This window comes from Macaca fascicularis, chromosome 5 (assembly GCF_037993035.2).
Source record: "Macaca fascicularis isolate 582-1 chromosome 5, T2T-MFA8v1.1".
Classification (NCBI taxonomy): domain Eukaryota; kingdom Metazoa; phylum Chordata; class Mammalia; order Primates; family Cercopithecidae; genus Macaca; species Macaca fascicularis.
This window is the reverse complement of record NC_088379.1, coordinates 6,714,698-6,728,306: the sequence shown is the minus strand read 5'-3', so window position 1 is coordinate 6,728,306 and position 13,609 is coordinate 6,714,698. Positions and strand designations below refer to the sequence as shown.

Below are 13,609 nucleotides of genomic sequence, written 5' to 3'. Positions count from 1 at the left end.
CTGTTTACGGTACATCAATAGCTTGATAGCTTCCCGTCCCCCGGAAGCAGGGAGGTGGGAAGTCAGCACAGCCTCCAGTAACGTAATATAGGTGCAGACACCGAGACAGGATTCAACCCTTCTGAGGAATGAGGGCGGAATGTCTCTGTTTTCACTCTCCCACCTTAACACTGAAGCACATGTTTACCTCCATCTTTTCAGAAAGAACCAGCTTCAGGGTCTAAGGGCAACCTGGAGAGAGGTTGCAGCGTCCTGTTCAGTAGCCGCTGGCCACAGGTGGCTATTTCATTTGAAGTATGATTAACCAGAACTAAATCAAATTAACGATGTCGCTCCTCAGTCACCAAGCCACATTTTAGGCACTCAGTAGGCACACAGGGCTGGTGGCTGCTGCCAGGTGCGTGCAGACAGAGCGGTCTATTATTACGGAAGGTTCCATCAGGCCTGAGGCTGGATCTTAATCCCACCATTTTGTGTGCATCGCCGTCAGGGTTGCGGCTGCCTCCTGTTTATGGTATGTGATACTTTAACTTAGGATGCTGAAACTCAATTCCCTTTCAAAAGAAAGTTACTTAGGCAAAAAGGAAGCAACTTGATTTAAAGAAAACAATTTTTTTTAATGGGAAAAGTAAATGGAAGCACGTGGGGCATGCGGAGGCAGTCAGAGCTGTGGGGGTTTTGTGAATGACTGGCTTTCGGGGCCCCCGCCCCAGGAGAAAGCCCCCTGCCCACACCATCCACAGCGCCACAGCTCTGGCACCTTCCGCCTCCTCATGCATCTGCCTCCTGCACACCCACGCTCTCAGGCAGCCTCCTCGAGCCCAGGGAGCTTCCTACCCAAATTCCTTCTCTGGCCTCCTCGGCAGCCCCCACAGCAGCTTGTCCAGACCCTGGGCTACAGCAAGGATGGCTCCCTCCCTTCCACTGCCATGGCAGGGCTGTGTCCCCCAGCAGCCTCCGAGCCCTCCAGGGAAGGGTTGAGTTTCTGCCATTCATCCCCATGTCCCCAGGGCTCAGGGTGGACCTGGGAGTAGAAAGGCACAGGGAATGGATGGCTGAATACATGAAATGAAGCAGCATCCCTTCCATACTCCAGGGCTTTACGGTCCTTCAGAAAGGGCTTCGGCACCCACAGTGTCATGGAATCCTCACAGCAGCCCGGACGGAAAAACCGCAGCAATTACCATCCCCACCCGAGTCCAGCAGAAAGGAGGCGGGGGCTCGAGGAGGGTGGCTGCCACTGTCCCAGGGCTGCAGGGGGCAGGCCAAAGCCAGGGCAAAAGCCCTAGACCAGGCATGGAGGCCCGAGCATGAGCTCTGGCTCTGCCCCTGCTAAATGGGGACTCTGGGCCAATCCCTCATCTCCCCCAGCCTCCACTTCCTCATCTGTGAAATGGGATGATCATCACATTACCACTGTCTCTGAGCACCAAGTGAGACAGCGAACGGCAGGCTGATTTGTAAACTGTACGGTACTGTCTAGGCGACTCAGTGAGCCCCACACCCTCACCATTTGCAGACCTGGAGCCCCTGCTAGGAGACCGCCTCTCCCCAACATCCAGGGGCTGGGGGCGGAGCTGACTTCCTCCAGCACCAGGGAGAGATACAGGAGTCCAGCCTGACCAATCACAGCAAGGCATTCACCCCCAATGAGAGCCCACGGGGTGCCATCTAGGGTCCTGGTGGGACAGTTCAGAGAGATCTGGTCTCATTTCTCCTGTACTGTATTCTGGGAGGGTGGGGTGCGATCTACTGGCACCTGCGATTGAAGCCACAGAAGACAGCAGAGGCGATCAGCCCAGAGAGCCATTGCCCATGCTGCTCCAGCCCCTGAAGCCACCTGGCCTGAAGCACTCTTACAGTTACCCACATCAAACATGCTCATGCAGCAGGAAGAGTCTAACCAACCGCTGCTGTGAGCACTGTGGACTGGTGGGGCCCGATGGCCTTTCAGCTTCAATGGAGGGTCAGACAGATGTCCAGCCCAGCCCGCTATGTACAGAGAAATCTGAGCTTCAAGCTTTCAAGGCGGCTCGGGTCCCAATCCTTCCTAGAACCTTTCTGGCCATCCCAATCCAGCCTCCCAGCTCTGGGCACTCCATGCTTTCGGGACAGGAGAAGACAGAGACTCTGATGTTTCCTGACACCCACCAAGTGCTGACTTAGTGCTGGGCACATCACACAGAGGGGTTCACTGACGGCACCCCGCAGCTCTGTGAGGAAGGATGATTGAAAAGACGGAGGCTCAGAGAGAGACGTCACTCACCCAGGGTCACAGAGCTTGAAGGTGGCAGTCAGACCCAAACAGACTTTCCGCCTCCGAAACCCACACATGTGCCCCGCACCCTCTGGCTGGCTCAGGGGACATCTGACGCTTTGCTCTGCTCCCTTCCTGTTGTTTCCTGAGGGTCTCCCTGCCCAGGGGTCTCTGGCTGTGCCTGGCTCTCAGCCCACAAAAGCCATTTTTTACTCTCTTTCGCCCTTCCCGGACTGCTCCCCGCCTCCCCTGCTCCCCACAGCTATCCTGGCTTCTACTGCTCCGAGGGATGCAGCCCACTGGTGACCGGTGCTGGGTGCCCAGGCTGCCTGGAGTTGGGAGGCCATCGGTTGCATGGAGGCTCTCAGGAGGGTCTTCCCACCCCTTCCAAGACACACCTGGACGGCATCCTCCACAAAGGGCAGTGTCGTGTGGAGGTTAGAAGCGGGGAGTCTAGGGCCTGAGGGCCTGGGTTTCAAGCCCAGTTTTGACACTTGCTGGCTGTGAGCTTTGAGCTAGTTAACTTGAGTGCTCTGTGACTCAGTTTCCTCATCTGTAAAGGAGACTTGTAACAGTACCTACCTCATAGGGTTGCTGTGAAGATGAAATGAGTTACAATGAATGCTTGTTGATGTTAGTCACAGAGCCTGGCACACAGAGCCTCACTATATGTTATTATAATTATTATTATCATTGTTTGTATGCAGAATAGTGACATCTCCGCGACCTGCCTGCCTGCCCACCAGCCCCCGCCTCCCACTCCCGCCAGCAGGTCAAGCCTTGCCCTGCCTGCAGGCCGGTGCTCATGCCATCACCAGCTCTGTCCTCAGCAGTTGGCGGGAATTGTCAACGCTGCTGCCCCCAGCTTGCCCTGACACGGGAACATCGAGCAGGGGGCTCTCAGGACCCCAACCCAGCTGGGCTTCTGACACCCTGGTTTGCACCCAAAGCCCTGGCTGGGGCCCCAGTGCTGGTCCTCCTAGGCTAACACAGCCTGCCTTGGGCCCCGGTGGGGAGGGCCCCAAAGGGCCTTCAGTGGACGCTGAGCCAGGCCAGCAGTCCCTCGTCCAGAGCAGCTGAACCCTGAACTCTGTCTCCTTCCTCGCCGCTGGTGAGGCCCCAGGATGAGGGGGATCATGGCCACCCTGGAGGAGGCAATGGGTTACGTGCAATGCTCAGCAACCGTGATTTCTGTGGTTTTCAGAAACAGATGTGACATACGATTCTGCATCTGGGCCTCACACGCATACTAGGAGCCAGAGGTGCCTCACTGAAGAAGTTAAACAATGCAGCCACCCCCAAACCAGCTGGCTGCCAACCAAACCAAACCTGCCGCCCATCGGAAGCCACCCTGCCTGTGGGAGGCACCGGCCAGGCCACAGTGAAGGATACTGAAGCTCCTGTCGGTGATGGCCAGGTGCCAGAGGTTGATGCGCAGGTCATCCGCCGACATGTAGGTCTCGCAGTCACTGTTGACGGAGATGGAGTTGATGTGGTAGGTGTGGCCATTGGCAAAGATCCTCCGAGGGCTCACCTCCACCATCAGGTCCATGGGCTTCAGCACCGGCACCTGCAGAGGATGGGGAGGCAGGGAGGAGGTGAAGGCTAGGCAGCAGCATGAGGACATAGCACGCCGTGGGCACGTGATCCAAACTGGAGGCTGGAACACAGGGGTGGGCGTCCATCCTGATCCTCTGTGGTCTGAAATAGGCAGTGACAGATGGCAAATGCCTGCCACCCACCAGCCCTGCATGAGAGGCATGAAAGCTTACCCGCTGTGGGTCTGTGAATAAGTGTCTGAACCCTCCTATACCCCAATTTCCTTAACTCCAAAATGAAATGGAAAGATAATGTGGCAGAGCCAGCCAATTGTCTACCAAGCCTCCTCACCTCCCTCCTGCAACGCAGTGCTGTCACTGGGAAACAGCTGTCTACATGTGGACTACATTTCCCAGCAGGCTTTGTGCCCAGGCATGGTCATGTGACTAGTTCTGACCAATGGGATGTGCGCAAAGTGATGCCTGGCCCTGATACAGTTAAGCAGCGGGAGCAACTCCCCATGGTGGAAGGTGAGGACCCAAGCCTTAGGGACTGAGACTCACGGGATGGGGATGGAAGGAGCCTGCAAGAGAACTGTATCCCAACCAGCACACCCACACTGAACCTTCCCATAGTGAGAAATGCATTTCCAAGCTCAGCCCTGGACTGATGGGGTTGTTTTGTTACAGCAGTGGAATTAGCCTGACTCATACGAACTTTCATCTCAGATGGCTGGTGTGAGGGTCCTTGCCATGGCATCAGACATTGGACTTTCACAGCCCCGAGGGTCCCTCGCATAGCCCTGAGAAACCCTGAGGCTGTCATCTGGTCCCATCAGCTTTCCTAGCTAGCGAGGCGTCACCTCTTGCTTATCTCTCCATCTCTCTGGCACTCAGTCCAAGGCCTAGCAGAGAGGCTCTCCAGTGAATGAGTGAATGTGTGAGTGAATGAATGAATGGGCTGTGTCCCTGAGCTCTCAGGGAACAGCTGAGATGGGAGGTGACAGCCTCGGTGCTGCAGTCAGAGTGACAAGCACTGAGCTCCTTTGGAGCAGAGGCAACTCTGCAGCCCACATTAAATTTTCCCACACACCAGGGCACCCAGCGTGTGTGTGTGTGGGAGTGTGCATGGCTGAGAGTGCATGTATGAGTGTGTGCATATAAGTGTGCATGCATGAAAGAGTATACGTGTATGTGCATGTGTGTGCATGTGTGTGTGTGTGTGCAGCACTGGTGTGAGTGCCAGCCTGGATCTAGGTGGTTTTTGCGTTGCTGCCTCTGTGTCTTTGCTTCTAGGTTGTGTGCCTGGGAGTTGGTGTTAATATGTCTGGACTCCTCCAAGGCATCCTCCCTGCATGTATTCCTGTGTCAGATATTTTAGGTAAGCTGCTAACCTTCCCTTCCTTCAGGGTGCAGCCACTGCCCACCGTGGGGATCCCTGGACTCTCAGGAGAGACAGGGAGTCCAGCAGCTCTGGAGGAGGGCAGAGCATCAATGGCCCAGCAAAATCTTGGCATCTCAATCTGCCTTCCCCTTCCTTTTGGCAACGTTGCTTTCTGTTTTCTCCGGGCAGCCTTGGGACCCAATTTGCCCAGTGCTCCAGCCATTTGCTGCCATCCACCAAACCAGATCTCAAAGCCAGTTTTTTAGTAAAGGGAGGAAGAGAGGAAAGAAAACCTTCCCTAAGGTTTGGGGTTTTCATGAGTAAAGCATGCTGCCTCCACAGAAGCCACAGTCTAGTCAAGGTGAGGGGCAAGGAAGATACAGATACTAAGGACAGACAGTGTTGGATGCAAAAGGCAAGAGTGGATACAGGAAAGATCACATTTTTCATCTGGCCTGTGCAGAAAGGCTTTACAGAGGTGAAGGCCGGCAGGGTTTGATAGGATGTATGGGAGTTCACCAAATTGACCAAGTAAAGAAAGGCCTCCTGGGGTGCCCACGGCCTCTCTGTGTCCCTCTGTCACAGCACTGACCGCCAGTGTGATGATGATTCCACGTCTGTTTCCTTGGGGGCTGGGGACACTTTGGGGACAGGTACCGAGTTGAACCTTGCTCACCTCTAGGGCCCCAAGGGCTAGCCCAGGGTCTAGTGTGGAGCAGCTCCTCAGTAAACAACAGCTGCCTCCAGTGTGAACTGCACAGGGTGGGTAGAACGCTGTGCAGGGTTGGCATGGCGTGGGTGAAATCGGAAGCAAACAAGGTGAGAGGCAGGATGAGGACAGACCAGGGCACCCACGTTCTCAGTGACAGTCAAGTGTCTTGGGATGTGTGTGACTTACAGAGAAAAACCTCCAACACTGGGAGCGACATAAACAGGATTTTTATGAAGGCCACTGGCTCTGCCCCAAACACCAGGGCGATCAAGATGTGATCGCTGTATCCCTCCCTCTACATGAAACCCTCATAACCTTTCTTGGGACTGGGGGTGGGGCAGGGGGCACCATCACCCTCATTACTCCACATCGAAGCTAATTGGCTGCCCACTTCCTCAGAATTTATTTGTGCAATTTGCCGGTCATTTAAGCCAATGTATTTAAACATTTATTTCTTCTTCTCAGGAAGAGCATTGACTACCGCTTTATATTTCTGCAGCTCACTGGATGTTGGGCACGTGGTGTCTGTTTCAGGTATGTCTGTTTCAGGCCTTTGTAGATGCTGCAGGCTTCACATGGTCCAGGCGTCCCTCTGCCCTCAGTAAAGGACTCAGGAGCCACAAAGCTCTGCTAACCCATTCTCCTTCTGCCTCTGCCTACTCACTCAGTTGAGCAGTTTCAGGTGAGTCACTGTCTCTCTCTGGGCCTCAGTTTCCCCCTTCTTATAACAAGAGATTATCCGCCTTGCTCTCCACCCTCAGTTACAGGTGAAAAACACGTTATAGCCATGCACCATCCCTGCATGCTCACAAAATGCCTAGAAGAAACGTGGTCATCTCTATGCTGCTGGTGAGGAAACTGAGGCAAGGGGCAGGGAGATGCCCATGGCTGCCCAGCAGCCAGCAGCCCAGCCACAGTCTGCACCTGACTCTGGCTCAAATCTCAGAAGGCTTTTAGAGCCCTAAAATCCTCAGGTGTAATAAAGAGGCGTGTGCCTGCTTCCTCCTCGCCAGAGCTCACCTGCAGTGATGTCACCGTGGACAGGTCCTTAAGTTTCCCCTCTTCATCCTTCAGGTTGTATCCTTCGGGCCTTTTATCTCGTTCGGTAATCTTCCATAATTTGATAGTTTTATCTTTAAAAACAGAACAAAATAAAACAAGTCACATAATTAACCAGACGGATGGAAGAGAAGATCCACTTTAGGAGGTCATGAGGCACCTCCCAGGGGAGGAAGAGGTTCTGCCAACAGACGGCTTTGGACCAGAACTGCAGCTCTGCCTCGAGGCCTCCAGCGTGAGGCCTCCAGCCTTTGGCCTCCCTGCAGATTTCAGACCGGCCAGCCTCCACAGTCACGTAAGCCACTTCCTTAAAATAAATCCCCCTTTCTCTTTCCCACTCTCATACCCTACTGATTCTTTTTCTCTGGAGAACGCTGACTAATACAGGAGTTGAAACAAATGGCACCATCTGATGAGAATGAACTGGGAAGAGAATTGGTGTCAGCGGAGCATTTGGAAGGTACCCAAGGCCCTGCCATTAGGAAAGAGTGAAGCCGGGATTCAACACCAGGCTGGGAAGCTTTGAGGGGAGGGGCGTGTAGGGAGTGCTGAAAGATGACCGTTTCTCCAGAGAGGCAGGAAGAAAGTGGCATGTCTTTTTTTGTTTTTCTTTTCTTTTGAGACAGGGTCTCACTCAAATCACCCAGGCTGGAGTGCAGTGGCACCATCTTAGCTCACTGCAGCCTTGACTTTCCCGGTCTCAGACGATCCTTCCATCTCAGCATCCTGAGTAGCTGGGACTACAGGCTCTCACCACCTCACCTGGCTAATATTTTTATTTTTTTGGAGAGATAGAGTCTCGCCACATTGCCCAGGCTGGTCTCAAACTCCTGGGCTCAAGTAATCTATCCATCTCGGCCTCTCAAAGTGCTGAGAGTACAGGCATGAGCCACCACACCAGCCTGGCACGTCCCTCTTAAATATTTTTAAAAGGGGCAGTTGTATGGGGTTTAGCACTCACCCGAGGCTCCTGTCCCCTGGGGCCTGCCCTTCAGGAGGACCTCTCATGCCCTGCTGGCTCAGGTGACAGATTTGCTGGGCAGGGCCCCTTACGGGACACAGACCCTGCCTTTGGGGTGCCTGGTGGGAGAACACCACCAGAACAGCAGGTGCCCAGAGCGGGGGTGAGCCTGAGTTAAGAGGAGCCAAGGTATCACAGGAGGAATGCCTGGCTCAGCAGAGAGGTCAGAAAAGGCTGGCACTCATCGAGGCTTATGGATTGAGGAGGGACTTGGCCAGGTGCAGGGTGAAGACAGCCTTCAGGCACAGGTGGGCTGGCAGGAACTGAGCCTAGTCAGGTTCAGGAAAGCATCGGAGGCCCTGCTGAGGAGCTTGGACGTCCTCGGGGAAGGCGTGGGGACAGCACCTCGAAGCCTGGCTGGTGCTTGTGCAGCAGTTACTATTCTCAGGGGGTTGAGTGGGCACCATTTCACAGACCCCAGAAGGGAGCTGTGTCCACCCTGCTGAGGCTCAGGAAAGCAAGGCCATTGCCTAAGGGAGGGAGGGCGGGGACAGAATCCAGGTGTGTCCTGGCTGGGCACAGTGTCTCATGCCTGTAATCCAAGCCCTTTGGGAGGCTGAGGCAGGCGGACCAGCTGAGGTCAGGAGTTTGAGATCCACCTGGCCAACATACAGTGAAACTCCATCTCTACTAAAAAATACAAAAATTAGTTGGGCATGGTGGTGGATACCTGTAATCCCAGCTACTTGGGAGGCTGAGGCAGGATAATCGCTTGAACCCGAGAGGCAGAGGTTGCCGTGAGCAGAGATCATGCCACTCTACCCCAGCCTGGGTGACAGAGCGAGACTCTGTCTCTCAAAAAAAAAAAAAAAAAAGAAAAAGAAAATAAAAGAAAGAAAGAAAAAGAAAAAGAAAGAAAAGAAAAGAATAGAAAAGAATAGAATCCAGGTGTATCCTACCCGACCCCAGGCTGCCTGGGTCAGCAGGGGGCCCAGGTGAAGGAGGATGGGCGGGGGGCGTGAGTGGGGGACCCAGGCCCACGGTGAGCCAAGCAGGACAGTCCTTGCCGCTTCCTCAGAGTGCAGCCTGGGAAGCAGGCATTGGGCCAGTCCCCAGAGCCTGGGAGGCACATGCTCCTCCCTGAGGCAGGAAGATTAAGAGGCCAGCCAGGGTCCTAAACCAAGGCTGCTCCCACTGCCCCCAAGGGCCGTGGTGACAGCCCCAGTTTGGGGGTCTGGATTCGGCATGGGGAGGAGGGGTTCGCTTTGTGTCAAGTGTCCTCTGTATCTGCGACCTGCATCCTTGTCCATCACACTCCCTCATCCCAAAGCAAAGGCCTATAAAGATGGCCCGGACGGCTCTTTTCACAGTGGGGGGCAGCCCCGTGTCCAGCCATGGGGAGCGTCTGAAGGGGTCTGGCATCCTCACTCATGGGATTTACATGCTGCTCAAAATATTATTTTCTAGGAGTTCTGAAGACACAGAAAAACGCTCACAATATAAGCGAAATACAAACCAGCATTTGGTAGAAACATCTACAGCCCGTGCCCCTGCATGTGAGGCCGGGCGGCGCCTCACCGTTGGTGGACAGGAGCGAGTGGGCGGCGTTCTGCTGCGGGAGCCACTTGATCTTGTTGATCTTCTCCTCTATCTCCAAGCTCTTGAGATAGTCAAACTCTGGCTCATGGCTCTGGAAAGTGCTGTAGACGTCGTACTCGCCCTGGCTGTGGGGCGCATTTTTACTCTGCAGGGAAACCCAGAGAAGGGGCCTGAGCACCGTGACCCGCAGGGCGATGGCTAGGACCTCCGGGGACCCAGCAGGGCCGGCCGTGGGACCAGGCGCCCAGCCGTGCCAGGGATCCAATTCGAGGGTCAAATGAAACTCTCTGCAGTTTAAGCGGCCCATGACTCGCAGTGTGCCAGGGACAAGCCCTGCTCCTGCGCGATCCCATGAGCACGCACACTCGAGCCAGCTCACTTGCTAATGCGAATGTTCCCCGGCACCTGCTACATGCTGGACACCCTGCTAAGTCGTCCCCGCACCATCGCATTCTACCCTCCAGGTCTCCTCTGCTTGAGCACCATGACTCTCCCCATTTCACAGACCAGCAAACAGAGACTCAGAGGGGAAGTGACTTCCCAGAGCCATGAGGCCACTCACCAGCCAGCACCCCTCTGCTGAGGCCTGCCTGATGCCAAGGCCGAGGCTCTGGCCACCCTCGTGTCTCGGGCCCTGACCTGCTCCTCAATTCCACGTGTCCAACTCAGGCCTAACTTGAGGAATAAATGAATATAGGAGCAGACTTTAACATTGGGACAGAATGTCTGGCAATGTCAGACCTGGATTAGAATCTGTCCCTGGCTTTCCTCAGCAGTGCTCGGCCTGGTTTAGGGAACAGAGCTCTTCCTAATAAAGACCCCTTCACTATGGGGCTCCCAAAATAGTCAGGTGATGAGTCCACTGTGTGCGCCAGGGACCACGTTCCCAGGAGAGAGTTCAAGTTCATACGACAACATGAAACCCCAACCAGCCCAGAATGATTTCAAGACTTCCTGGTTAATTTTTTTTAAGTATTTATTTTTATATTTCTGTCCCTGTCTTGCTTTTGAAAAGCTTCAAAGTTCTCCAATATTTTTGCCTCCAATTCACTTCGCTTCCCACGAGCACTCGTGATGACAAAGGTCAGTGGGACCAGAAGGAAGAAAACACTAAGGGAGAAAAATTCAAAATGGAGAAAATCGCATCAACCAATCGAATCTCTGTCTGCAGCTTGGCAAAAAGAAGGCTGAGCTTCGCCGTGCCTGGTGGGACACCTGGTGCATCTGGTGAAGCCCATAGGTGCTGGCAGAGTGCTGTGTTTGAGGAACTGATTTGCAGCTAGGATGTGCCCCTTGTAAACTATTTTAACCCACTGCACTCCGGGCTCATCTGTAAAATGAGGGGAATAGCTGCACTGCACTGCACCCACAGGGTCACCGTGAGGAGGGTTATGTAAGCCACCAAGATAAAGTCAGATTCAAGGAGCCTCAGCTCATGGGCCATGCTCAGGAGTGAATGGAGGGAGAGATGATTCTGCAGGTCCTCTTTTCGCCCCCGCTTCCTCCCCTCCCTCCTACCTCCCATTCTCCGCCTCCTCTTCTCCTCCTCCCCTCCCCCTCCTCTCCTGCTCCATCCCCTCCTCCCTCCTCCTTGGTTTCCTGGATGTCTTCTGCAGCTAATTCCAGGCACAGTCCATGTTTGCTGGGGGAGACGCCCCTCTCTGAGGCTGGGTGGTGTGTGATGTTGCTGGCCACTGTCCTGGCGTCGGGCAGCCGGGCTTCCATCCCTGGTCTGCTGTTCACTAGCGGGGTGGCTTCTCTGAGTTTCCGCATCTGTCACAGGAGTGTGGATCTGACCCTCGGAGGTGAGCAGCGCAGAGTAAACGAGAAGCAACTCCAGAATACTTAGCAAGTGTTCTCAGTAAATGGGCTTTTGTCCCGAGGCTCTTTCAGTGTTCCAGAAATGTGGTCCTGGGCAGGTTGTCCAGGCCACTGCTGTCTTACCGAGAGTTCTGCTGGACAACAAGCCTCCGGGGGTGGGGGTGAGGACAGGGGTGAGGACAAGGGCCCAGGCCTGAGCAAAAACCACCTAGCCCAGCCTGAGGGCTGTGACAGCTGGGCGAGAGTGGAGTCCTCCCGCTCCCCAGTCTGGCCAGGACAACGCAGGTCACCCAGGCAGAGGAAGGTTTCACTGAAGGCACAAGCTGGGGCAGCAGCTGGCTGTGCCGTGTCCTGACCATTCGTCCAGGGTCTAGGACAGAGCGTGGGACGCAGGGAGCTCTCCGCAAACATTGGCTAAGGGCAGGGGGCTCAGAACCCGGCTTTGCCAGCCCACCAGGTACACTCCCCCCACCACCGCCCGCCACTCCCCCTTCGGCATTCCAGAGCATCCCATTCCCACCCCTGGAATCCATGCCCCTGGGAGATGCGATCCAGACAGGACGCCCCACACCTCCTGTCAGTTAAAAGCCCTCCTTTGGGTTGGAGTATAGTCCCCTACCACCTCTCGCCACACCACCCCTTATCCCCCTTATCCTTATCCTCCTCCCACCATGCCCACCTCCCACCTGACTCTGCTCCCCACTCCTCCCACCTCCCACCAGACCCAGGGCTTCGCACCTCTGGTTCCCGCTGGAAGATGACGACCCGGCCGCCCTTGTCACCTGTGGCCAGCAGCTCTCCCGTGTGGTTGAACTCAACGGTAGAGATGATGTCAGCTGGGAGGGGAACAGCAAGACAGGAAGGGGTGGCTGTCAGAGCCCGCCTCTCCCGGGTGCTCAACAGTACCACAGCAATAGTGAGCTCCCCGCTCCCAGAAGCCCCACAGCCCTGGGCAGGAGGCAGCAGGGAGCCCGAGGGGTCAGGAGCACTGGCGAGGGGCCACTAACCTGTCCCCTCCTGCCCTCCTCTTCCCTCTACACTGGCTGCGGGGCAGAGCTCTCGGGACTTGGCACAGGCCTGGGGTGACCGCAGTGGCCGGCAGACTTTATAGTAACTGGACACTCTGGGACTCATGGTGGTATCTGAAACCACCTGGATGCGGCCTCGTCCTCCTGTCTTGAACTCCCCCACCCCCACCCCTGCCACCCAGGCCCGTGTGTTCCAGCAACCTGGGTCAGGGAAGCCCCTCCCAATATCTCCGTAGACAAGCAAGGCAACCCTCTGCTAGGGGCCCACTCAGGGCTTCCCACACAGTAGGACAGAGGTGAATTATGCCCTCTCCTTCAGACTCCTGCTCTGTGGCCCCACCTCCAGGCAGGCCTCCGGGATCGCTCTCTCATCTGTGCTCGCAGAAGCGGAGCTCAGCCCTGCCTGCCCTGACTCTCCCTGCACTTCATCCCAACCATGTTTCTTCAGGTCGCTCAAGAACCTTTCCTTATGGAGTCACCCCCATACCTGGAGTCTTCGATGCCCAGGGCTGGCCTTCCTGGATGGGCAAGTGTTTGGAGAAAAATGACAGCCCCATCTCCAGGCCCCACTTTTTGCATGTGGGAACGAGGGGAACACCCCCTTCTGTCACCAACATTCTCAGGTTCTAAGAGTCACAGAGATGAGGGGCCCGCACATTCTGGGTGGCCAGCCCTGGGAGTGGGGGACAGCAGGGGAGGACGGGGCCCTGGCCTAGAAGAGGAACCCCCGCTGGGTGACAGCTCACCAGCCTGAAGCCTGAGGCCTGCTCCGCCACCAAGTGTGCCTGAAGCCCCCAAATGATTCTGACTTTTCATTTGAAGTCATTCCTAATATTTTAAAAGTAGAAGATTTCCTATAAAAATCCACATTTCCAGTATGTCTTGGAAGATGGAAAGTTCTAGAACACCATCCCCATAGGCCCAAGCAGCAACAGCTAGTAGGAGCCTGGGATAGCCCGCTGCTGTGAATGGGACCTCTGTCGTTCTTTGCTCTCCTGGCCTGGACTCTGTAGGCTCTAAAATCTCTGATACCACCTTTAGCAAAATGGATCTACTTTCAAACAAGCCACAGATCTGACCACTGCTCCCTGCAGCCGCAGAGAGGATGCTCCACAGGGCTCCCTGTCCAGCCTCTGTTCTCCCTATGGCAGCCAACCTGATGGCCGAACTCCTGAGCCAGGACATCCCTGTGTCCCTCTACTCAAAACCCTTCATTTGTCCCCATAACTGAATTCTGATCCCTCCTCAAC

General features: G+C 55.3%; 1 protein-coding gene across 13 annotated transcripts in view; it reads right to left on the bottom strand.

The window, feature by feature from the left end:
• PPP2R2C (protein phosphatase 2 regulatory subunit Bgamma) overlaps positions 1-13,609 on the bottom strand; it is a 249,819-nt gene that overhangs the window by 47,351 nt on the left and 188,859 nt on the right. For 12 of the 13 annotated variants that reach the window (XM_074039398.1, XM_045392097.3, XM_045392096.3 and 9 more), the window contains 4 exons: positions 12,070-12,167; positions 9,490-9,655; positions 6,912-7,024; positions 3,650-3,827 (listed from right to left, as the gene is read on the bottom strand). In XM_074039398.1, the coding sequence (XP_073895499.1) occupies positions 3,650-3,827; positions 6,912-7,024; positions 9,490-9,655; positions 12,070-12,167 (555 nt within the window). Of the gene's footprint in view, positions 1-3,649; positions 3,828-6,911; positions 7,025-9,489; positions 10,621-12,069; positions 12,168-13,609 lie in introns of those variants that run through there. The other variant, XM_074039396.1, reaches the window with a different exon arrangement.